Consider the following 25955-nt stretch of genomic DNA (forward strand, 5'->3'; position numbering starts at 1 on the left):
TGCCCAAAAGCTTGTTTATTGTGGAATACGACTATGTGCAAAACCTTGTTGGCTCGCCTTCCCAGACATTTTGCGTATTTTTTCACAAAAATCTCCCAATACCGGCAATGTTTGCTTTGAGATTTTGTGGACATGACAGCTTCAGCCGCGTCTCTTTGCAAAATATCCAAACGGTATGTTTGCAGAATTCGACAGGTGATCATCTCAGGTATGACGCATGTGCTCCGAAGAAAAAATGTATTTTTCCGCTTGTCGTCGAGTCGCGAAGATCTGGCACTAGATCCGGGTACTTTGTATGATATCTGTACAACAAGCCATTGTTAATGTATTATATACACCTATTTCAAAATGCGAATGGCTATTGCCAAATGGCAGTTCTTCGTCGGAAAGGTGTTTATGGTTAGCAATTATTTGTAAAAATAAAGGTGATTAATAAACTTAAGCGATGTCAGAACCATATATAAATTATATTAAATGGATACCCGTATGTTTTATTTATATTTTTCTGAATTCGGAACAAATATTTGGGATCCATAAGTCCTTTCGGTCGTAGAACTGCCATTTGTCGTAGAACTGCCATTTTTTTTAAATAATGGTATGTAAGTCTTAGAGCTATAGACATATTGGGTACTAGGGCAGTTTTGGTCGGTGCAGGAAAAAAAAAGTTAACTCAATAATTACTTACTTTCTATGAGCGTCTGTTTTAAACTTCTTTCCCACCGTGGCGTTAAGGCTTCGCTTGTGATGCCATCTGCTATGCTCCGCCCTTGATCCCGGACTTGGCGCCTCCATTCTGCCCCCTCCTTGCAAACGGATCAGCTCGAGAGACGGCAAGTTGTCACTGAAGTCTCCATATCCCAAACAGGATGGTTCCGTTAAGCTGGCAGACACAAGAGTGATGTCTTCCTTACTCGTAACATCGCACCGTGTTTCAGGCCTTGCTTGTGGGGAGTTTAGATCACGAGTTTTTCTTCGACTTGAAGCTCGTCGACCAGGGGTAGGAGTCCGTCGACCAGGAGTTGGAGCCCGTCGACAAGCAAAAGGAGTCCGTCGACCAGGAGTCCAAGCTCGTTTGGTAAGAAGTCGACTAGGCGGTCGAGGTCTGCTTGTGGGCCGCTTTGCTTTTGAACTTTCCTTCGAGCTGGCCCCGATTTGACTTGTCGCCGCTTCGGGCAAAGTTTTCATGTTCGGCAGTTTCTGAGGTGAGGCAGCCCTGGGTTGTCCAAGACTACGTACAACTGTGTTGGCATTTGCCTGGAGGCCATATGTTTGCTTCGTGTCCTCTGCCGTCATATCATGTGGTATGATGGCTGTGTAACCGATGTCTTCAGATAAATCAGTGTTTTCTTTCTCTTCTTCGTCGTCTTCGTCATCTTCTTCATCCTCTAAGCTACTTTCTTCCAATTTCCTGATTTCTGGTAGTTCTCTATGCGCATGCCATGAAGGGTATGTCCGCTGGTAATGCGTAGTGCGGTAAATATTGTCCGATAGTCTTTCAAGTGCAGCGGCGGTGTTAGCACTGAGTTTCTGATTTCTTTTTCTTGGAATAGGAACTAGTGGATGTAAGAAAACAACAAAAAATCGAACATTACAATTTAGATCTCCAAGGGGTGTTACGCAGCCTTTAATAGCTTTTTAGTATCACATCAACTTAGGGTTCATCCACACTAACACGGATTCAAAAGTATCCGGATTCGTTTCACCGTAAACGCATCACTTGATTCGCGTCCACACTATCGTTTTCGCCTGGATCCAGCCGTCCACACTAACACGGATTCAAACGTTTTAAAACGCTTCAAGATACAGGGTGACGTCATTTTTATGATATGCGCATGCTCAAGGCAGCGCGCGCCTGCGATATGGCGCCATCGTTTTCATTTTGATACGGATTCGACCGTCCACACTACGGACCAAAGTATACGGAATCATTTTAATTCACTTTCGACAGCGTTTTCAAAAGTATCTGGATTCGCTGGATCCAGCGCGCGTGTTAGTGTGAACGGAAGGCCTAAACGTATAAAAAAGTATACGGATTCAAACGAATCCGTGTTAGTGTGGACGGCCCCTTACATGGCCATGCTGAATTGCATCCCCTAAAATCGTCCCAGCATGCTGTTCGCTTGTCAACTCGACCCAAATCCCTTGCGCAACATAAGAATGGCGAATATAGATAGCATTACAGCCCTAAATAGTATTCGCTCGATGCTGGTCATGGTCTTCAGGCGAGTGCTGAAGAACACAAGAATAGTTCCAGTATCGCGCGGTTAACAAACCTTGTTTTTGAATTTAAGGCTTTTTATCGGCGAACTGTCACATTTTGGCAAATGCAAAGGAAACTAGCGCAAAGCTAAGGCAATAATTTTCTTTAGGACTGCCTCATTATCAAACAAATCTGTCATCTTTTGTACAGTATGGTTTTAATGCTGTACAGTTAGTCAAAACAGTGACTTAAGTCAGCCTTTCGTACCTTGAACGATTCAACATTGTCTCCGCCAGAGTACGCACATGCGCATATGTCATTCAGCACCGCGGATCTACGTGTAGTTGACACGCTCCGAAATTTTCTTCCATTCATGTGAGTAAAATGGTTTTAATGCTCGCGGGTTTCTAAATTATTCAGCCTCTTACCGTCGAACTTGGTTCTGGCTGCATCAAATCTGGGAAACACGTCGAACTTGCAAATATGGCTTGTGTACATGCTGCGGAGATGCTCCGGCCATGGCTCAGCCGTCTGGATATCTCTGATACAAGCAGCAACGAAATCAGTATTATGGCGCGAATCTAGGATTTACCATGGTGGAAGGGGTGCGTTTTCGAAGATATGTTATGTAGACGACCGAGAGGAATGCGTGCGCACTCTTAGCTCTGTCATAGTTACGACCCTAAAATGAAAATGGCTCTTCAATCCTGTGAACTCCTTCGATCTATACTTCATCGAACAACTTTTAAGTTTAAAAACGTATTATCAGTCACTTCTAATTGTCTTGTAAAGGTGGGATCGATAATAGGCCTTTTAAGGCCTTTCAAGGCCTATTATTAAAGTACTTAAAAATACTTTCTGCCTTTCGTTTATCGCGCCTTTGGTTGTTTGGCGATAGGAGAAGCCCTTACCATGATATCTATTCCGATTAAACGTAGTCAATCATGGGCATTGTATTGATCAACCATGGTAAGAGTTTCGTTAGTACAGCTGGGCATACATTTTCCTACAAGGAAAAACATGGACCTACAAGAAAAACTTACTTGTGCTTCGTTGTGATGAGTGGCTTCGGTAGCCTGAAACAAAATTATAGTTAAAGTTGAATTCGACGCAGAGATGAGACATAAAGCGCAAATTTCAGGAGCATGTCCAAGACTTTTACGGGTGATTTACCCATATTTTAATTACAAATAAGGAAGGTCAGCTTTGGTATTCCCGGGTTCCATATGAAGAAAACGTTGTCGTTTTGGGGGTCTGGTACAGAGAGATCTTAGATTGTTTTCCAAAACTTTCTCCATTGACTAAAGATGGTCACAGTCATTGTTTTTCTCTTCTGATTACAAGTCATAAAGTTTACGAAGCACCTGCGGTACGGTAACCTAAAAAATGACAAGATTCATGCAGTATGCGTATGGCAAAAACGACAATTTTTGTCTAAATTTTCTTGATATGCTCTCGTGAGGTTGGGATTTTAAAGGGCTCACCTTAGACACGCCCATTGTATTTGTACTTACAGTTCATCGTTCAAGCGGCAGGCAGCTAGTGATAGAGTCGTTACCGCAAACGGCTGAGCAGAAGCATTACTAGAATGATAAAAGTGCTCTCAGAACACCAATAGCTAACCCAGCTAATAGAATATAATTAACACTTGTTAAAAAAACCAATGGGATACAGATAGCCTACATACATAGTCCAGCGAGCCTGATGTTAAAATAACCAATGGAATACAGATAGCCTACATACATAGTCCAGCGAGCCTGATGTTAAAATAACCAATGGAATACAGATAGCCTACATACATAGTCCAGCGAGCCTGATGTTAAAATAACCAATGGAATACAGATAGCCTACATACATAGTCCAGCGAGCCTGATGTTAAAATAACCAATGGAATACAGATAGCCTACATACATAGTCCAGCGAGCCTGATGTTAAAATAACCAATGGAATACAGATAGCCTACATACATAGTCCAGCGAGCCTGATGAAATATAGCAAACATAGCTAACAAGCATGGTTTCTTTTGGCAGTTTATTGGGCTTCTTCAAAGGTCGGAGGGTTTATTGGGATCATTTTAAAGGAGAGAATAGTTTAAATTGGCTCAGTTTTAGCGGGTATCAATAGTTCACTAGATGCACACACATGATTCTGATTGAAATTTAAACTTTCAAATTTTCAAATACAGACTATGGCTAGGCTATCTAGCGCCCGTAGCCATATTGTCGCATATTTTTCAAAGTGAACTGTAGGTACATACATTGCGTTCATGCCGCTGGAATAATGCCGATGACTGCGGCTCACCACAGGTTTCCCATCGAGCGAAGTTTCGCCAAGAAATGGCAGCTTCCCGATGCCGCCATATTTAGTGACGTCATGTCCCCAGCATTTCTCCCGCTTCGGACCTTTGGTATGACTAGCAATGGCAATGTTAGTAAATACTCTGGCAGGCCCGTACCCAGGTGGGTACCGCCCACAAAGGCCGAAAGTCCACTTTTGGTTCTCAATAGACGTGCTATTTGTAGACAAAACTATAAATCATAAGCTAGATCACTTTGGTATGTAGCCAAATCCGACAATAAACGTCCCGTGATACTGCAAAGGTATTAAAAAACCCTTTTTTTGTTCTTTCGGAGTTGGTTATATTTTTATTAGAGAACTCGCTCCCTCCCTCCCCCCCCCCCCGGAAAAATTAGGTCCACTTTTCCGGATTTCGCACCCCCCAAAGAAAAATCCTGGGTACGGGCCTGTCTGTTTAAGAAATTAGCGCCAAATTACTCAATTGACGAGTGAGTTATCGTTAGTAACCACGGTAAAGTTCTTCCATGAACATTGACAATGGCAACGTCCAAATTTTAGCATTGATTCATCGGAAACTAAGAAATTTGCATGACTAGGTGAATCGGGTAGCTCACCCCCTCTCATTTTTAAGAACTTGTTTGTTTCATCGAATTCTTTTAATGCTGATTCTCAATTTTGTACAAAAACCTAGCAGGGGCGAAACTAGCTTTTTGTTTAAGGGGGGGGGGGGCTTGTTCAGTGACAAAGGGGGGAGGGGGCAATTTTTTGTTACATATGGCTTTCTGGCAGCCCAAAGGAGGGGGGGGTAAACCCCCTAAACCCTCCCCCCCCCCCCCCTAGATCCGCTACAGCCTAGGGATGTTTTTTTAACAGTTTAAACATCGTTTACTTTCCAATATTGTGTATTAATATAGTAATTTCCAATATTGTGCGAACTTTCGTAAACAATTTCCAACGGATAAACTACATTATAGCTTCCGGCATTCTAACTAACGCCTTGCAAGAGAGGTGGAGGTGATTTAAAACATAGCCGTAGCAGTTTGTGGGGCACCTCCCCTCCTTTCCCCCAATGTTTTCTTAACTTTTCTGTATCGTTTCCCACATAATAACTTGAGGCCTGCTACGGCTATGTTGAAACCATGTTAGCGCTGGCCAGGGAACATGCTTCAAGGATTTTGAATGACGTGAGCCAGAGGGCGATTGCAGCGTCGGCGAGAGTTCGCAAAATATTTAAAACCGTAGCAGGTTTCGAAATATAGGGGGGGAGGGGCGACATGATGGAAAAACATGGAAATGCGCAATTCGAGATTGTTAAAGAAAGACATAATTTCTTACAATAGCTATTGGTTCCTTGTATTCCGGAATGATTTTCAAAACACAAATGACGTGAGGCCGAAAGCCACATACCCGGATTTTTAAAATAGTTTTTCCTTGATCATCCTTGCGCTATGTATTGGCTCAGGGACCAAAAGCTCAAATTTCAATGACACTTTACAAAAAGTCGCATCAATTTAAAAAAATTCACATTTGATATTTTGTTTGCTATTACTCACTAAGTACTTAGTTTTTTCCGTCATGTCAGGGGGGGGGGACAATACAGACACATTTAAGAAAATATTTGGGGCACAGGAATGCCCCTACTGGTTATTTCCTATAATTTTTGTAAATATTGAAGGGGCAAACTGTAGTAATTGATAATTTCCTGACTAAACTTTGTCGAATCTCGCCACTTATGCTACATATACAAATATCTTATTACTTATTTTTTTTGGCAAATGGCTTTTCCTTGTTGTACCTACCCGATAAGGGGAAATCTTTCTAGATCTAACACATTCTCGTGCAGTAAATCTGTAGTTTGGTAAGAAGGAGATATCTCCATCATACATTGTGATACTGAACCCTCCATACTAGGAATTATTCTTTTTCAATCCATCGTGGAAAAAGTCACGTGAAGACGTTCCACCAATCCTGTTACGTCACCTAAGTGGATAAGTGAGATGATGATTTATCTATTTAAGAGCGCGCGCATGAATAGCCGAATCTCAGGCCTCATCGACAGAGAAAAAAATTGTTCCCAAAAGTTTTCCCAAAATAAGGTTCGGTTAACTTCGGTAAGCTTAGATTTTTGCATAGAGGTTCCTTATGTTATGTAAACCAACATATCAAAAAGTGTTTTTTTTTTCTAATGAATCGTCTTCGAGATATGAGGCTTGAAGTGCAATTTTTAAATGTTCAAAGTATGAATTCTCCTCGTTTTTAGGGAGAAGTCGGGCTCTGATCAGAAATTAAGCCAACTCTGCTCGCTAATATCTAAATTTCATATCTTCTAAATTTCTTTAAAATTTGAAATTTAGCTTTTGGTAAGAGGAACTCCTTGTACGCGAAATCTTGAGCTTATATATTAAGAATTGGAAAATTTCATGCCATTTTTTTTTTGCTCTGTCGGCCTCATCTCAGACAATACGGTCAAATCTTCGACCACGTCCAAAAATTATATTATTATTGTCATCAATATTACCATCACTTAAACGCCAGCAATCCTAACGCTTTGTGCGCGGCCTTATTTTTACCAGCCTGTTTCGATAATTGATAGTTCAATCGGAACTGCTAGCCGTGAGGCTTTGGAGAAGAGAGGTCTCTGATGTAAATGTTCTAGCCTTCTCTTATTCGGGCTTGTTCGGAAATGTTTTGTTTATGAATATTGGGGTTTTTGAGGCGCGCGCGAGGCCGAGGTGCGCTGGGCGAGGGTACGAAGAAATAGCATTCATTCATTCGGAAATGTTTTTTTTTTTTCGAATATTGGCATAACACATTAATTAAAAAGGAATAAAATTGCAATTTGCCTTTATTTTTAAAGCTTGCCATACACATTCCGCGATAACCTTAAAAAAGTTATGTGTACATGTGTACATGGGCCAATCGGAGCTGGTTATCAGGCAACTTCATTCTGGTAAAAGAAATACTTTCATATTTTTCTAGCATGTTTCAAAATAAGGCTAAGTTCAAACGTCGTTTTCTTCATGAGCCGTATTCAATGCAAATGCATGCAAATGAATCGAGTCGATTGTTTTATCTTCATATGAATGTATTTGCATTGAATACGGCTCATGGACTTAGCCTAAGTTTCAAACGTCGTATTATCCATGAGCCGTACCTCATACATGCAAATGAAGATGAAACAATCGGCTTGATTCATTTAACATGCATTTGTATCAACACGGTAAACGGATAATACGACTTAGCCTAATAAACGCGATTTCCGTGTTTTAACCTGCGTGTTATAAGCGTGTTACTGCGCGCACGATAGTTGTTTCTTGGATAGTTCTATGAATGACACGCGTAAGGCCTTTCTCTCCGCATTTCTCTCCGTCCCCTTCCTCCGCTAGTGGAAATAAGCCTAATACAGCTTCCGCGTACAGTAAGCTCTCGCCTTACGCACACCAAGCTATTACGTACAGAAATACAATCCCCAAAGAGACCAAAACACAAAGAAATGACTGAAAAATGTTTCCTGTTAATACGGACTCTCGCTATAAGGGCATTCACCAATTCAGTCCTGAGGGTGTCCGTAGCGAGAGTTAACTGTGATCAACGTCCTTAGATCTAATGCGAGTATATGGTTATTCATGTAACCGTCGACATGTGGCCGTCAGACGCCAAAGAAATATGAGATTTTGGCCGGGGCCTTGCAGATCTCTTGTCACTTTAAAACCTTTTATTTTGATTTCTGAAGTGATTAAAATCACTTCTCTTTTAACTCTTTCGTGTTCTGGAAGACTAAAAGCTCCTTGCATTGCCGGTTCTTCGTTTTCTGTTGCATACTTTGGGCTCCACGGTTTTAGAGTTTTCGAGTCAATATTTATCCAAAGTTATTCGAGTAATACCTTGGATTATCGGGAACTCCGATCATGTCCGCGAATTATCGAGTCCTAGCCAACTCCTGTCGTAAGCATTCCGATGTTGGTCGTGTTCCATCAAGTCGTCCGAATTCCTGCCGTAACCACTACGAAAGAACTCGTGATTATTGAGTATTTGTAGTAAACTCATTCATTACCTTCTGAAAGAACTCGTGACTTATCGGGTCCTTTCAAATTCCTGCCGTAACCATTCCGAAAGAACTCGTGACTTATCGGGTCCTTTCGAATTCCTGCCGTAACATTCCGAAAGTACTCTTGACTTATCGGGTCCTTGCGAATTCCAGCCGTAACCATTCCGAAAGTAAAAGTGACTTATCGGGTCCTTGCGAATTCCTGCCGTAACTATTCCGAAAGAACTCGTGACTTATCGAGTCCTTACGAATTCCTGCCGTAACCATTCCGAAAGAACTCGTGACTTATCGGGTCCTTGCGAATTCCTGCCGTAACCATTCCGAAAGAACTCGTGACTTATCGAGTCCTTACGAATTCCTGCCGTAACCATTCCGAAAGAACTCGTGACTTATCGAGTCCTAGCGAAATTCTTCCGTAAGCATCCCTAAAGTACTCGTTACTTATCGAGTCCTAGCAAATTCCTGCCTTAACCACTCCGAGTCTTTATAGAATCGCGGATCACCCAGTCTAAGTGAAGTCCTCTTGTAGAAATAGTAGTAGAGAACCGCTCCTGTAAAACAAAGGGTCAAAGTTAATGAGATCCGCTTACAACCCAAAGGAAAGAAGAGGAATTAGGACTGACTTACAGTGCACTTATCAGCCACAACCTTGTTATTGTTTCATATCAAGAAAATCTAGCCAAAAATTGTCTGTTTTTTCCAAACGCAGTCACTTCCATATAAGGAAACGGTCACCAGAGTGACGCGCCGTGAATATAAAATAACCATTTGAACTTCTAGTTCATTTTATTCTCCACATTGACGGCGCGTCACTCTGGTGACATAGTACTCAAAGGTGACAATATACAGACGAGTAGACGACACAGAGGACGAACCAAATAAATCTGCAACTGCAGTGACTAATATACAGAATGCTTACGTGTACTTATCGAAAATTAGCATGACTCTAATAACAATAGAACGATGTGTTCACGAGAAACTACTAAACCGGCGGCGAACAAAGGGTGTACAAACATATTAACAAAACATCTTGTAACACAAAAATTCAGAGTTTCGCTGTAACAGAAACTAATGTATTCCTTATTTGGAAAAAAATGCATTATTCTTGCCATTCTTTAAGTTGCCGAACGGCAGGGGCTTAGTAAACGATATGACTTGTAATCAAAAGAGAAAAACAGTGACTGTGACCATCTTTAGTCAATGGAGAAAATCTCTGAAAAGGAACTAAGATTCCTTTGTACCAGACCCCAAAACGACAACGCTTTCTTCATATGTCTTTTTATATTGGAAGGCGCATAATTTGATAAAACCTCTAAATAGCCATTTACCAAACTCAATTGGCTTCCGCCGATGGAAATGGATGCCTTTTCGCACTTGGTACTTTGCTAGGATGACAAAATGGCGGCTGTCAGAGGCTGTTTTATTCTGTATAGGCGACTTGCACAAAAACATCAAGTGATTGTTTTGGATTGGCAAACCCACGGCATAATAAATGTAGCAATGGCTGCGGCAGTAAAAAAATCTTTCAATTGAAATAAGCACTTTCTGATAGAGAAAATGTCTGGCTGATTCGTTAGCGCTGAATCTTTTTTGTTGTTATTTTGCCGCCAAAAAGTCACGTGATTTCTTACTGCATGCTGCCTGTTTCAGCCATAGAGAAATTTATACTCTAAATTTCAAGTCGCACAACTGAATAAAAAAAAGTGTACGTAGTACGTTAATACCCTTTTGGTTGGGTGTCCAGAATAGTCGTGAAGATGGACGAAAGGGCCATCTGACAAAAAAAGGTCGACCTGACCCGGGCTCGAACCCTGGTCCTCTTGCGTGCGAAGCGAAGGCCGTACCACTGAGCCATATCGCCATTCTCTTTTCAAACTATACCTGATTTGACGAGCAGCCGAAGACTTCATGTTTGAGGTGTCGAAAAAGAATCCGACACCTTAAAGTGGCAGTGTCATGGCAAGAGCTCTGCAATAGGTTTCCGGCCCGGACACAATTAATTTCCGTGAAATTCTAATATTGACTTATGGGCCTTTGGAACACGTGGGAGACTTAAACTCAAAGGAAATGACCACAAACTGTCAATAGACATAGTTTTCAATAAAATATTGCATATTATTTTTAACAAGGCAACGACAGCTAAAAGTTAAACAGTTTGTAGACAATTAAAAACCCACATTAAACACTGATTACAGACATGCGCAGTACCATGACGCTGCCCCTTTTACATCAAATTTCCTAAAAGCGACAGGAGTCTCGTTTTTCCGTTTCAATAATTGCCAAGGTCATTACAATCACAGTTTTCCTTCCACAAATCTCATGCGCTTCTGTAATGAGACTCAAACATATTTGTATCCTAAAATCGTGCCTTCCGTTACGGTATGGCAAGAGGTAAAATTCGCCTTAACGGGAACTGGAATATAGCGGGCTGATTTTTTAGTCCCTTTAAGAAAAATTCTACAGTAATTTTGAAATAACACACAGAAATTTCATAAATAAGCAACAAAAATCGTAGCCTGCTACTAGTCCCGTTTATCCGAAGACCGCTGCAGTTAGATGCTTTGATACAATAATTTCAAAGAAAAGTCTTGACATGCACAGCATGAATGCTTAACAGCCTCTGTTAGCCGCCATTTTGTCATTCTAGCAAAGTACCAAGTGCGAAAAAGGAATCCAGTTTCATCGGCGGATTTGGGAAAGCCAGTGCAATATTTTAGATTGTATTTAGTAAATAAAGTATTTAACTTTGTTTTCAGATGGTTATTTTGAGATTTTTACACATTATGTACCTTACAATATTAAATGAAAACAATAACAAACGTGTGGCTGACAAGTGCGCTTTAAATATCAGAGCGCAAAAAAATAATTTAGTTGCTTTTGCAGGATATAATGCCAGTCATCGACAAATATGAATAATAATCACAGTTTACTCAAAATAAATTGGAAGTAATAATCAATTGTATCTGTTTAATATGATTTCCTTTGGCAAATAGAAACCACCTGCACAATACAAAATTCAGCAGACGAAGTTTCAAGCCACAAATCTAAACTTCAGACCAATTCTTCGAGGTATATCACTAAAATATCGAAAAGACGTCGGACTATCAGGCTAGACATTTCTCAGGTTAACGTTGCTCTTGATGTAACTTTACAACAAGAGGCTACACGCTCTGTTAGACAATAACAACTTGAAGAGAAAAGAACATGAAAGAAATAGTCAACCATAGGGATTTATCCTTGCAAGGAAACGATAGAGTTTGGCTCTAAAGATGGATGATTGAAGAAACAGAGAGTTTATAGTTAGATTTATGATCAAGGATCCAAGGTTTTTCCCGGCCGGGACAAAACGGTTATCGAGATAAAAGGGGAAAACAAGAACTAGTGATTAAATCTACAAGTCGAAACTTGACATTGAACGGAAACGTCACAAACTCCATTTCCATCATATTTGGTGAGCCATTGCACCTTTAAAAATAATAGGTTTTATCCGCATTTTCCAATAATTAAAGGTTGCACTTTGTCCACAAACACCTTTGGCGAAGCCCCGTTTCTTTAAAAAAAAGATCCGCTTCTACTACTTTCACAAAGTGATCATTTTACTTCCAATGTTTTATGTGAGACCTCGTTTTCGTCGTTTTTCTTATTTTTGTTTACAACTGTTAATTTTCAGTAACTGAAGATTCATCTCCATTTTTAGTGAATTTTTGTTTCTTATTATAATAGGTTTTCTCCTATTTCCAGTAACTAAAAGATCCGTCTTCCTTTAATGAAACCTGGTTTCTTTATAATAGGATTTATCCAATTTCCAATACAGTAACTGAAGGTTGCAGTTTCCATCATCTGCGGCGGAGCATCAGATCTTTAAAATAATTTCCTGTTAATTCTATCAGGAATCTCTTATTTCTAGTTAACCAGGATAATTGCTTATCGCCTCGTTACTCATAACATTGGCTTTCCTTTAACTAAAGCAGTTCCGAAATGGAGAAAACAGCAAAAAATGACACCAAAGACTTCACACCGCGATACATTCTGGACGTTGCCGTGTACGCTTCCGAGGGCTCGATCATTTTCCTTCTCAATTTCCTCACACTGGTGGTGTTCGCCAGCTCTAAGAGGCTAAGGACGCGTCGAGTTCACCTCCTAATGAGCCTAGTCTTCGCTGACTGCTTGGTCGGGATTACTGCCATAGGGTACGCCGTTATCGTGGCGCGTAAAAAAGCCACGCGCGCCTTCGTAAACGGCTCCATTCAACTCTCAAAGTTCACCCAGTTCGATTCCTTCACGGCGTTCGCTTCCATGCTAGGTCTCGTTCTGGTTTCTGTGGACTGTTTCGGTGCTATGGTGTTCCCCCTATGGCATCGTAACGCCCAGAGGATACTGTTTTACACAGGGGTCGCCTTACAGTGGGGTGTGGCAGGGGTGCAAGCGGCCTCCGTCCTCGTCCTGGGGTACAATTATCATCTTCTCGCAAGCTGTCTGTCCCTAGCCGCGCTACTCGTAATCTGTTTCTGCTATACTTCAATCTTCATCCGGGTCCGATCCCAGAACCGTCTTCACCAGCGAGGCGGGATTCCTGTGGTGCAGAGGCGCGAGCGGGAACTGGCGAAGACATTGTTTATCGTGACGGTTCTGTCCCTGTTGACGTGGTTACCGGCGGGGCTCTTGATAAGCCCTAGGTTGACTAACTATAGCGTATCCACAGTGCGCAAAATCCTACTCGGTTTCACGGCATTACGATTCCTGAACAGCCTGGTGAACCCGATCGTGTATGTACTGCGCATGCGTGACTTTAGACGCGCATGCGTCAAGCTACTACTGCGGGTGAGCCCACGTGATCAGAGGGGGCGTGGTTTTGAGCTACATCCGGGGACTCACACTTCAAACGGGAGTGTTGCTCGCCTGGAAGGGGTGGGTAGTGCCATTTACCAAGTGGCAAGTAGGGCCAGTAGCAGCGGAGGCCGTGTGTGACCATATTAGGAAATACGATGTTACCATATTTGGACATTTTGTATTACCATATTTGGAAATTAGGTGTTACCATATTAGGAAATAAGACAAGGCCATCTAGGGGAACTATGTGTCACCATATTTGGAAATAAGGCGTTACCATAATATTTGAAAATTATGTGTAATCGTATTTGGAAATAAGGTGTCACCATATTCTTATTTTTAGCAATTAGACTACAAGTTTGAGTTTTCTATGAGTCAATGAGTTTTCAATGAGGCAATACATAGTCAAAGAGGCGCGTATTTGACTAATAAAGAACCAGTAGTCTAATGGTTTTAGTTTAAATCCACTCACATACTTCCCTGTAATAAGTGATGATTCTAATAATTCTCAGTATTAAATAACTGCTTATGTCGCCGCTTTTTTGCTACTTACTATCTATGGTTAAAAAGATAGAGAGCACGGGAGCCAATGAAATTGCGAGATTATGTAAGTGGATTTATACTAACATCTTATATACAATCACATTCAAAAATTAGGTTGCACTGTCGAGAGGAGCACTATATTGAAGGGGGTGTCTCACTTTCCTTGAATATTATTATAAGAGAAGCTGGGGGAGTGAATTGAGTATTTTACTGACCTACTCTCTGGAAAACGTACAGTGCTTGCAAAGCTTCATTCCAGATGAACTTCTGGGGGTTACCCCATTTCTTGGTCTAAAGGTTGGGAAAAAACAATCAATTTTCATACTATACAATATTCATTTTGTAAAAGACTTACACTTTAACTTGTAAAATACAGAACACTGCTACATCAAACTCATATAGCTCAAATTCCATGTTATTTCAAAATAAGTTACCACAATTTTTACCACCCAATAAACAGCAATTTTGATCATTTATAATCATTACTATGTTTGCTCATTATTCTTCGCAGATGCTTTTCTTCTATAAAACTATAAGCAGTAAATTATATTAATTTAAATCAACCCTTTATTACTCGACCCCTTAGGATGAGTTTAAACATTATTGCATTAGCCAAAGAGTGCAGGCTTAATGGTGAACTGGGTGGAAAAGGGAGGCAATTGTTAGTTTTGATAAATGCTCAGAACATTACATTATGTCATTTTTAACCGATAATTTCCAATTAAAACAGCAGACAAAGTCTTTAGGGAGAACCCAGGAGATTATAAGTATACCTGGCTATATATCCAGCCCATAATGATAATATACTGTACGTGATGCATTACACAAAGATAAGCTAAACAACATCAATAAAACATTATCATTAAAATAAAATAATCATTATTTTGAAATGCTCCAATCAGAGCTTCTAATCATTGGTCGCCCTAAGTTCTTGCATTTTATAGTATATTATTCTCAGTTTTTATGCATTGTTTTGCTGATAAATAATCGAGTCATATTATCATTTGCTTGTGGTGTTGGTATTATCTTTATCTTGTCCCAGCCTTGAAGAAAGATAATCAAAGAAATTTTTAAAAAAAACATAGTTAGGCTCCCCCTGGAATTTATGGGCTACTTCTCCCCCTCCCCATTGAAATTTAAGAGTTTTGGCTCCCCCTCCCCTCAGAATTTCTTCTTTATTGCCATCCCCCCCCCCCTGGAAACTTAGGTCTCTGGAGACCCCCTCCCCCCTAGGATTTTTGAGGTCCTCAAACCCCCGGGAGCGGATAAAAGATCCATTTAGCCATTTGAAAATAAGAACTTATTATTATATTGCCCTTGTTCTCTTTATGTGGCATGGCACAAGTTTGGATCATACTCACAAGAATCCATACATGCAGGCCCACAGAAAGAGCAAAGTAGAGCACAGATATTATGATAGTGGTCTTGAACTTTCTGATGAGCAGTGAGACAAGTCCTGCCTGGAAGATATATGTGTTGAAGAAGAGAAGGAAGACAACGATGATTGCCAAAATGATGCACACATCTTGAATGCTAAAACAACAACAAAAAGATCAAAGACATAATGTTTAGCAGAAAATACGTGGATGGAATCAGTGTTCTGCACATGGTTTCTGTCATATTCCAGTGAGAAAGACAAAGAGAAAGGGTGGAGGTGGTGGTGTTTAAAGCTCGTCGCATTAATACCCAATAGCCTTCATTTCAGAATGTGTCTTATTCCAAAATAACTGAGTTAGCATCACCTCTGGGAGTTCCATTCAAAAGAGTTTTGGTGATGATTGATTATAGAAACTCCACAACTAAAAACCACAGATAAGTTTATTCTAAAATTAACAGAATTTGGTTCCGGTATCAACTGAAAAGATACAGAGAAATATTTTAGGATGGAATAAGCTTGTTTTAAATTATGACTCTTTCTGGTATGATGTGATCAAAACCTTAGTGACAGATACCATAAGAAAAAGAAGAGGTAGTTAGTCATCAACATACCCATGACAGAAAAGATCTACTTGGTGATACATGCCAAAACATGGGGGTGTTAGGAGTCATCAACATACCCGTGTGACAGAAAAAATCTACTTGGTGTTACATGCCAAAACATGGGGGTGTTAGGAGTCATCAACATACCCGTGTGACAGAAAAGATCCACTTGGTGATACATGCCAAAACATGGGGGTGTTAGGAGTCATCAACATACCCGTGTGACAGAAATGATCTACTTGGTGATACATGCCAAAACATGGGGGTGTTAGGAGTCATTATCATACCCGTGTGACAGAAATGATCTACTTGGTGATACATGCCAAAACATGGGGGTGTTAGGAGTCATCAACATACCCGTGTGACAGAAATGATCTACTTGGTGATACATGCCAAAACATAGGGGTGTTAGGAGTCATCAACATACCCGTGTGACAGAAATGATCTACTTGGTGATACATGCCAAAACATGGGGGTGTTAGGAGTCATCAACATACCCGTGTGACAGAAATGATCTACTTGGTGATACATGCCAAAACATGGGGGTGTTAGGAGTCATCAACATACCCGTGTGACAGAAAAGATCTACTTTGTTATACATGCCAAAACATGGGCGTGTTAAGAGGGGCACCAGAGGGAAGTAGGTTACAGCATGATAAGTCAATCCTCACATTATTCGGACTAGGACCAAATGGTTGCATTTATTTGCAATTTTTTTTCAAAATGCGACCGAAATATTCAACACTGTGTACAAAACACCTAGGAGGAAAAAATTGACAAAATATATAAGCATGTAACAAGTCCACTGCAAAGGTATTCTCAGAATATGTCTGTTAATACAATAGTTTATTTGCGAGAAAGCTTTAAAATAACAAACTACGAATGATGTCTGATACGTTATGTACAATATTTGATTGAAAATATCTTGGTTAAGAGCTTGAATTAGCCGATGGAAATGGATTCTTTGTGTGAGTTTGGTGGCATTGAGTGGGAACATAAAATTGTGGCGTGATAGTGTGCACTGAGCCACATACACGAAATGTGAGTTTGCACACTAGGTTTGAGCTCTGCATACGTACAATTGCCTGACTCTAGAAAATGGGAAGGAGATATTGTCACTCCATATACAGTGAAACCAAAAATACACACTGCTGACTCCCTGCTTACTAGAACTGATATTAAATTTTGGTGTATTTTTCAGCCATCTCTACTTTGTGGGAGGGATTTTTATCTGTAAAAAAGGCAATGAGATTTTACAGATTTTTCCAGAGTTCCCCCATTCTCCCACTTAATATTTTAGTAAAACATCAAAAGATGCACAAGTCTTGGAAAGAGGGGTGAAGAAAAAACCACAAATAAGTAAGTAATCTATAACCATTTGACCAGTACAACAATGGACTCACTCTTGATATCAGATAGGTTTTGCATTCTTATCAATGAAAGTAAGGAAATATAAAACCACAGAAGTAGTTTCAAACCATAAAACAACAAGAAACCACTAGAAAATCAGGAAATTCTAAGCGAGGTCAAGTTGATCAAATGAAATCTATGGGAAATTCCATGTTCAAGCACACACACATACACAAAACCTTTGTTTCAAACTTAGGTAAATAAAAAACGGTGAATGTGGTTAGGAAATAACTCTTGTCACCTGGAATAACTTTACCACTGTTGATGTTTTACCAAAGGCAGAGCCAAACATTGAAATTCTTATTGTTTTATAACAGCTATGTGTTGTTGAACTCACAACAAAAGAAAGCTTCAGACTTTTGGATGCCCACAGTTTGGATTGACAAACGAATTTACATTAGTTTATATCGCCAAGAACTAGATTATGGATGTCTTTTAGAGTTTGCTTGAAAAAAAAAAACGTTGAGCATAAAGATTATTCAGGAAATTATAAAAATAATTTTTCAGTCGCAAATATTTCGCCGGTTGTGTCAAGTGAACATTTAGAATTTGCTAAATTGGATTAACTATTTGAGCGAGAAGGCGCTACCGGTAACTGAAAATACGACTAGGGATTTTACCATGTTTACGAAGGAGGTTAGAAAGCAGAGTTTATGGAGATAGGAACGTTAGGAAACTTGAGATTCAACCTCGATGAAGACAAGAATACACATTTCAACGTCAAAACAAAAACACGCGCGAAACAGAAGGACATTTAACGGTTTGTACTTACATAAATAACACTAGCAAGACTACATCAGCTGTTCTGAAGAGCTCTCCGAATGAATTAATAAAAATATCGACGAATAAAAAGAGAAGTTGAATGTAAACGACCGGCCGATAACGTGAAACTCTCATCGCTAAACCACCATCATAACACGCTAATCCATGGAAGCCGCATGACAACTCGGCATAATATCATTCATAAAAGGAGGGCACGTTATTTTGTATGCATGAAGTATTGGGCTGACACCATGATGGGTTTGAACCGCTTGCCGGAAGTGCCAAGGTACCGTAGGCGGATGAGTCATACCGCCTCCCCCAAAAGAGAATACTTTAATAAAAGAATTATAGGAAATTAACGTTGGTAGATATTAACGTGTATTAAATGTACGCGTATCAAATAAACAAGGAGCACAGTAGGCTTACATAAGGATTTCCTGGGACATGGGTTTTTTGGTTCGGGATAGAGAACGGGTTAAAAAAACCTCATTCTCGATGTTGTATTTCGGGATAGGGACAGAACTTGGTGAGTAACTGTATTGTAGGGTCCCCTAAGCTCCACTAAAACGAGGAGGCACGGAATTGCTTATTTGTCGATTTTTAAGCGAAGACATTGAATTTTTAGGAGGATTCTAAATCTAAATAACAATTGAACGAATTCTCTCTTTGGTCATGTCAAATCGAAATAATCTATACCCCTGTCCTTTTACGTACAAATGAAGGCCAGCGCTAAGCTTTGAAGACAACAAAGGTGAAATCTGCTTTCTCTAAAACAAATTGAAGGAAAATGGAGTATGCGGACCAAAAAAATTTACATGGTCAGTTTAGACTTGCCACCGTGATCCCCATCATGCCAAAGTATAAGTTATGTCTCTCCGCAAACTTAAAGAAAAAGCATCGGTTATTTTTGGAAATATATTGGAAAGTTCATAAAATACTGGTCTGTTTATATGTTAAATAACTTTAAATCGGTTACCGATAAATAAAATAAAACAGTAGCACATCAAATACGGATGATTAAATATCAACCTCCGAAAACATAAATAAAATCGGATGAGATTTGAGACTACTAGACGTCAATTTTGTAACGTAAATAGGAAAAAAATGCTATAAAGAATTACTAACGAGCCTCCTTAATGGAGTGGCAATAACCAGGATCCCAGCCCTGTCTTAGTCGGTTACGCCACGCACAGCTCGCTGAGATGTAGACTGAAAAATATCGGGGTCTTTTTCACGCTTGCGTCTCTTGGGAATTAGCGTGTTGCTATAGTAGTGTGATAATATCGTCATCATGCACAGCACGCTGTGATCTTGGCATGATTTATTGCCGTATTTAGCTTTTTGTCCTCCTTTGCTCAGTCGCTCACGTGCATAAGATATCTTTTTCACGTGTTGCCGCCTTGCAAGGGATTCGTGTTTGCAACGATTTTCAGGCCGTCATTTTGGAAATAGTTCCAAGCCCTAGCGTTTTTCTGACATAACAGGATTCCCGCGCGCTCGCCTCTTTTAGAAAATTTAAAAAAATGAAAGCTTGATATGTGTACTGATAAATGAGTTGGGGTATATATATATAGAAGTTGCCCTTACACGCTCAAGTACGGTAATGAGAAAATAAATGGCCGTTCTTTGTCAAATTCCATTTGATTCCATGCCTTATTTCACCGGGCTCATTTCAACAATCTGTTGGCCATGTTAGATCCGGTAAATACTCTAGTGTCGGTCTACTTGTGGAAATGGGCCAGCCTTACCCTGGGTACCAAAGGCTCCGAACTTCGCTAGAGCCGCGAAGCTGCGTCAACGATTTCGCGGCTCTAGCGAAGCTCGGAGCCTCTGGTACCCACGGTAGGCCAGCCTCCGACCCTCGCAAGGGCCTTCGTAGGTCTTTTCGGGTAGCATATGGCGTGCCAATAAAAACACGATTATTTCTTGCCCATTGAGAAATGGGACCATAAACCCTCTGAAATTACCAAGTCCCTCTGCTGTGAGGATGTTTTTTTTTTCTTTTTGGAATTATTCAATCGTGGCCGCCATTTTAGATGTTGACTAAAGTGTACTGTAAGATTGCGGCCACGAATGCAAACTCGTTCCTCTGATATGATTTGCCCTCAAATCCAACGCTTGCATGCAGGGATATTTTGAGTGTTCTGACTTTTAATCTGATAAAACATCCGTAACAAAAACTGTACATATATTATTGTAAACCTTTGCCATATTGAATTTAGGTCTTTAGCAGGCCTGCGAAATAATGGGGGTTTATACTGGTTATTTTTTTATCTCTTTTTTGTAAGCATTAGGGGAGGAGGGCAGGGGGGTATACCCCATCTCTGCATTTGCCTGCATTTGAAATATGTTACATAAATATATCAAATAATATTTACTTAGACTAAAACTAACAATAAAAGATTACAGTTAAAAGATAAATATTATTTATAAACTTTAATTTTAGCGTGAAAATTATTCAACCCCCGTATTAACTAACACATATACCCGATTATAATTCTAACGCTTTGACTCTAATTCTAAATCTTTATGTACATGAACTTAGAAAGACCTGTAAAACCCAACTATGGAATTTAGACTCAATAACTTAATTTAGTACCCATGACTGTTTTTCACAGTATAAAAAACCTCTTTTTATAAGAACTTTGCACATGCGCTGTAAACCTGTGTAATACCACAGAACATTTCAGAAAAAAAACGTATTTGTAAGACAACAACTGCCTATATAACACCAACCGAATTTGGACGTATTTTCGTTATTGCATGAGAGAAGAGAGTGGTTCCTAATACTTTGCATCTCCGGTCTCATGAGGCTTTTTCGTGTTTCAACAGATCGTTTTCGCGATGTTGCGCGCGCATCCACAGATGATCTACAACGGCGTACAAAGTGGAGTTTACAGACGAAGCTATAGAAAAAGCTGCCAGTGTGCTTCTTTTGCAGAGTTTTGGCGTTAGAGTCAAATTCCCCTTTGTCCGCATTGTTTTGGATCAGCTATGGTCCGCCAGTCTGTGGCATTTTGGACGCGCGCGCAACATCGTGAAAACGGTATATTAACGACAGCTAATAGTTAAGGGTTATATGAACGATTCAAGAAGTCCTTGTTCCAGCTCTCCTCTTTTGTTCTTTTCCACAGGGCTCCCAGGTGGTCGATCAGGAATATCGGAGCACGAACACGAGTACTGAAGCAAGTTCGATGTTTCGTCGCTGTCGAAATAAATCGCATGTCTCTTGTTACGATTGCGATTTCCATGTGTCCTTCTCGTCACTACTTGAGTCGTATCGTGCGACAAACTCGCGCTTTTCTGAAGTTTCTTCTCCCTATCAGTAAGTTTTTCATCCGATGTGCAATAAGTCCCCGGTAGCGGGGGTCGATATACGGGCCCGTGGTCGTATAATTTGCTTCTCCGATAAATCGCATCTCTAAACGGGCTTTTATTCAAACTTTCTAACGACGGACCTCCGTTGACTGCGGGCATGGATCTAGTGTCAGCGGTCATATCACAAATACCATGTGCCAAATTTTCAAAGCTCATACCGTATAATGGGCTTATCGAAAATGTGGGATCTTCCCGTCCATTTGTCAGCTTCGTCACCGAGGCTTTATCTTGTAAATACGTGACCTGAGTGTCGCTTACGGTGTAGCTAAATGTCGTAGTGGCGTGGCTCGATGACGAACCAAATGTGCGAGTCTCTACGGTGTTTAATCCGTTAACGAAACCGGACTCTACGGTATTTGATGAGCTGCTAAACACCCGAGACTCTGCGGTAGTAGATGGACTACTACTAAATTGCAGGTTGTCTACGGTATTTGCTGGAACTGTTCGGTTCTCTAGGACATCACCAGAATCCCCGATACCGGAAATCAATACAGTTTCTCGGTAGCCATCCTGTGTAGGAGCAATCGTTCGAGAATAAGTTGAATTGAAACCTAATGAATGACCCACAGAAGATGTAGGCCCCGGGGAAGTGGGGGAAAAATTCACCGGAAATGACGTCTGTGAAGGTTTCCCAGAACTTCGGGTCAGCGGTTTTCCATTCTGGAAGTCCCAGTCTAACGAGTGAGCGCTCGCGTTTGTAGACTGTAAGTTCACATATTCGTAAGTCCGTGGAGGCTTCGGGGGCGGGTTCTCCACCCTTATCGGAATAATCCGAGTCTCCTCGGTAGCAAACGTCCGGGGGGGCTTGGGAGGAGGGATAACAGTCCCCACCACTACCGGGGTTGGGGAAATTTCCCTTGGCATCGAGGAGAGCGAAGACTTGTAGCTGACAGTAGGACTAGGCGCGTAGAATGGTTCCCCAGAGTGGTTTCGTGAGCAGGGCGAGGAACCACTTTTGGGGGATAGGAGACAGTCGGTGCTTTGTGGGACGACAGCGAGGTTGAAATCTTTCCAAGTGCTAGAGATTCTGTTTGGGCCGGAATCCTCGATGTCTGAATCATCAATGGCGCTTTCCGGACGAGCCAATGGAGCCAGGGGGGACAGTCTCTTGCAGCACGCACCCGCTGCGCCTCTGGTGGGGGCCCTGTGGGATTCTGCGGAGGAAGACGTAAGTGAGATAGGATCATTTTAGTAGGGGCGGAAGAAAATCGGTAACGTGACAGGGGTAAATACATGTCCCACATTGGACATGAACCCAATTGTACCCACAAACCCTAGCCCACCGAGGAAATCATCTATCAGTCCTAAAACACCCACAAGCCATATCGCGCCGAGATAACCATCCATCAGCCCTAGCGCGCCGAGATAATAAACCATTAGACCTAGAACACTCACAAGCCATATCGCATTGAACTAGTTACCCATCAGCCCTAGAACAACCACAAGCCGTATCACAGCGAGATAAATTCCGTCAGCCCTAAAGCACCCGCAAGACCTAGAGTAGAGAGAAAATTACTCATCAGCCCTAGAGCATCCGTTTTGTCTAGCGCAGCGAGACAATCGGACCAACGAAGAAGTGAATAAAAGAAGTCCGAAACTTATTAGAACTTCAGTTTAATATTCGGATAAATTCAAAATGGCGACTCCCATTCAAATCCTTATAAACATCGACTCGATTTATTCACCCAGAAACATTCCCACAATTGATCACGATCCAAGATTCGCCAATTGTGTGTGAAATGGAATTTTTTTAGACAATAAGGGAACGCATGCGTACCGTAGATCATCTATGAATTGCATGAGATTTTAGACATCAAGACAACATACAAAAAAACATCCTCGGACCAAGGTTGTTGCGACAACCGGGACCGGAAGAGAGCACTTTCTCGCACATTTCCGGTTTCGCTTCGGAAGATATTAGACCAGCGCATACACAAGAAAATCCTTGGACCTAGGTTGTCGCGCCAACCGGAAATTAGCAATTTTTCTGTCTCACGCCATTTCAGGTCCCGCTTGACCGCGACGTTCAGTACGTTCTCCATACAAAATGCTATGAAATACAGAGCTATACATAACCACATTGAAGTGCTGGCGCAAAAGGCACGATAGAGAAAATCACTTATAAGAATACACATAAGAATACAATACGTAGAATCCTGTGTTAGTTTTTATATTGCGACAAGTAATTAGGAGGAAAGATTTCTTTACATGATTACATTTAGCTATAGGAGTTTAAGTCACTTAAAGTATTATACAGTATTATATCCCTTCACCGCAAACCGACTATTTAGAACAGCGTGATTTTTAAACCTTTAAATCTGAAGAAGATCATGATTAGCAAGGTTAATATTGTTTACATGCTATTGCCATGCAAACGGGATTTAACACATTACAGTAGCAGGCATTTCAATTAACATCGCAGCCAGCGTAGCTTTAAGCCAATTTATCCATTAGTTCGCGCATGAAGTCTTCAAAGGTTTAAGATTGTGTTGTCGATTTTTATACATTTTTTATTGTCCGATTTAACGCGCACTGTCAGTCTGCGGTCAGCGGGGAATACCACAAGTTCCTTGGAGCTGTGGATCTTCCCAGATATCCGATTGATAACGAGGTTTTGACGGATCGGATCTTGTTTCCAGCCCCCTCACGGTTAATGCTAATTACTGCCAACCTAACCTTCCGATATCATCCATCTATACAAACCCCGTCTGATTTTTGGTAATTGAAGTATAAAACATTGATTTTAGATTTTTATTTCGAAATCTCATTAGTTTACTTTTGATATTTAATGAGAATAAACATGTGGCAGACTTTATAGTCGCCATATTCAGACATATCAAATATGTACATGCCACCAAATAAGGGCATACTCCAAATTTAGACCTGTAGTCACTTAATATAGATATTACCAAATATAGGTGAGAATGCCACCAAATAAGGTATCAAATTTGGACCCCCCGCTAAATATAGACATACCACCAAATATGGATATGTATGCCACCAAATAAGGACATATAATCAAATTTCGGCCCGTCACTAGATATAGACATATGACCAAATATGGGTAGGTATGCCACCAAATAAGGACATCATCAAATTTGTACCCTCCACCAAATATAGACATATGACCAAATATGGGTAGGTATGCCACCAAATAAGGACATCATCAAATTTGTACCCTCCACCAAATATAGACATATTACCAAATATGGGGGTAGGTATGCCACCAAATAAGGATATCATCAAATTTGTACCCTCCACCAAATATAGGCATATTACCAAATATGGGTAGGTATGCCACCAAATAAGGATATCATCAAATTTGTACCCTCCACCAAATATAGACATATTACCAAATATGTGTAGGTATGCCACCAAATAAGGATACATCATCCAAATATAGACATCTCACCAAATAAGGGCAGACTGACAGCGCGCGCGAGCGACTTGATTGGTTCCTACCTGCGCATGAGCGTGAGGTTTAGAGAGTAGAGACGCTTATTTCACCGGTGCTCGGTGCTCTGTTATGCTCAGAAAGCGAGGCGTCGACAGGCACTTCTGTGGCGGTTACCAAGAGAGAAACTATCACAGTTACATCAAGAATTTATTTATTTTACACTTTTAAATTAAAATCACAACTTGTATGGAGAATTTATCCATTTAACATAGCTTTTAAAGACTTTTAATAATTTCAGTCATAACTTATACGGATAATTTATCCATTTATTCATTGAAGACTTTTTAATAATTTCAGTCCCAGTAACTTCGAGAGTTTATTCTTTTGTCACAACATTTGAAGACTTTAAAAAGCGGCCACCTAGTGAGACAGCCACAGTCCCATTAAAAATATACATTTTAACCTTTAAATAACTGTCACTACTGGAACTGAAATTTTAATTTGTCACAACATTTTAAATCTTTTGAAGAATTTCCCCTGAAGACGGTATGAGTCGCAACTCGTGATTCGCAATTCGTGATTTAACAGTAACAGTAACAGTAAGTAATTTTTTTTACAAAAAGTCTCTTTTTATCTTTTTGATTTATTGTCAGTTACAAAAAGAAACAGCTTGTAGGTAAAATGTCACATCAATACAAATTTACTCATTGTATCCACTCACTTTTAATTCAGACACAGTTTCATTTCACATTTTTCATTAAAATAATATTGTCAGAGAGAACGTTGCCACTCATCACTTACTTCAAAAGATAATCGCAAAGTCCTACTGAAAAATATTTGGAATAAAATTTTTAATTTAAAAATCAACCATCGTCAACAAGGTAGCAGATGTGCAAGTGAATACGCTTCCCAGGACTACATATGAGGAATAACAGATCAATCAAAATACCCAAATAGTCGTGTTCGATAACCAGAGTATAAATATGGTTCACCAAAAACTGGTAGTCGACTCTGAAAATGTTTTTGTCTCTAAAGTAAGACTTTAGACTTAAGACTTAAATTTTTGTCTCTAATAAGACTTCTTTTTGTCTCTAATAAGACTTCTTCAG

At 40.4% G+C, this 25955-nt stretch overlaps 3 protein-coding genes across 5 annotated transcripts in view; all 3 read right to left on the reverse strand.

The window, feature by feature from the left end:
• Positions 1 to 6585, reverse strand: LOC116608141. 2 transcript variants are annotated; one of them, XM_048722561.1, is made up of 7 exons: positions 6298 to 6585; positions 4458 to 4613; positions 3715 to 3783; positions 3244 to 3276; positions 2629 to 2741; positions 686 to 1553; positions 1 to 302 (listed from the first exon to the last, which is right to left on the reverse strand). In XM_048722561.1, exons 1-7 carry the CDS (start codon positions 6402 to 6404, stop codon positions 200 to 202), a joined length of 1449 nt encoding a protein of 482 aa, XP_048578518.1. In that variant the 5' UTR covers positions 6405 to 6585; the 3' UTR covers positions 1 to 199. The 2 variants fall into 2 exon arrangements, with proteins under 2 accessions (XP_048578518.1, XP_048578519.1); XM_048722562.1 differs by lacking the exon at positions 4458 to 4613.
• A 740-nt stretch (positions 6586 to 7325) lies between these two features.
• On the reverse strand, positions 7326 to 18273 carry LOC5501086 (transmembrane protein 138). The gene is made up of 4 exons (XM_001622384.3): positions 18082 to 18273; positions 15281 to 15452; positions 14135 to 14210; positions 7326 to 9097 (listed from the first exon to the last, which is right to left on the reverse strand). Exons 1-4 carry the CDS (start codon positions 18204 to 18206, stop codon positions 8988 to 8990), a joined length of 483 nt encoding a protein of 160 aa, XP_001622434.1. The 5' UTR covers positions 18207 to 18273; the 3' UTR covers positions 7326 to 8987.
• Positions 18274 to 20204: 1931 nt separating this feature from the next.
• The window catches only part of LOC5515611 (diacylglycerol lipase-alpha), a 28314-nt gene continuing 22563 nt past the window's right edge, over positions 20205 to 25955 (reverse strand). Inside the window, exons 17-18 of one of the 2 annotated variants that reach the window (XM_048722853.1) lie at positions 24912 to 25007; positions 22419 to 22603 (exon numbers count right to left, since the gene is read on the reverse strand). In XM_048722853.1, coding sequence (XP_048578810.1) covers positions 24931 to 25007 — 77 coding nt within the window. In that variant the 3' untranslated portion in view covers positions 22419 to 22603; positions 24912 to 24930. Of the gene's footprint in view, positions 22604 to 24911; positions 25008 to 25955 lie in introns of both variants that reach the window. The other variant, XM_048722852.1, reaches the window with a different exon arrangement.

Source organism: Nematostella vectensis, chromosome 15, assembly GCF_932526225.1.
Source record: "Nematostella vectensis chromosome 15, jaNemVect1.1, whole genome shotgun sequence".
NCBI classification, from domain to species: domain Eukaryota; kingdom Metazoa; phylum Cnidaria; class Anthozoa; order Actiniaria; family Edwardsiidae; genus Nematostella; species Nematostella vectensis.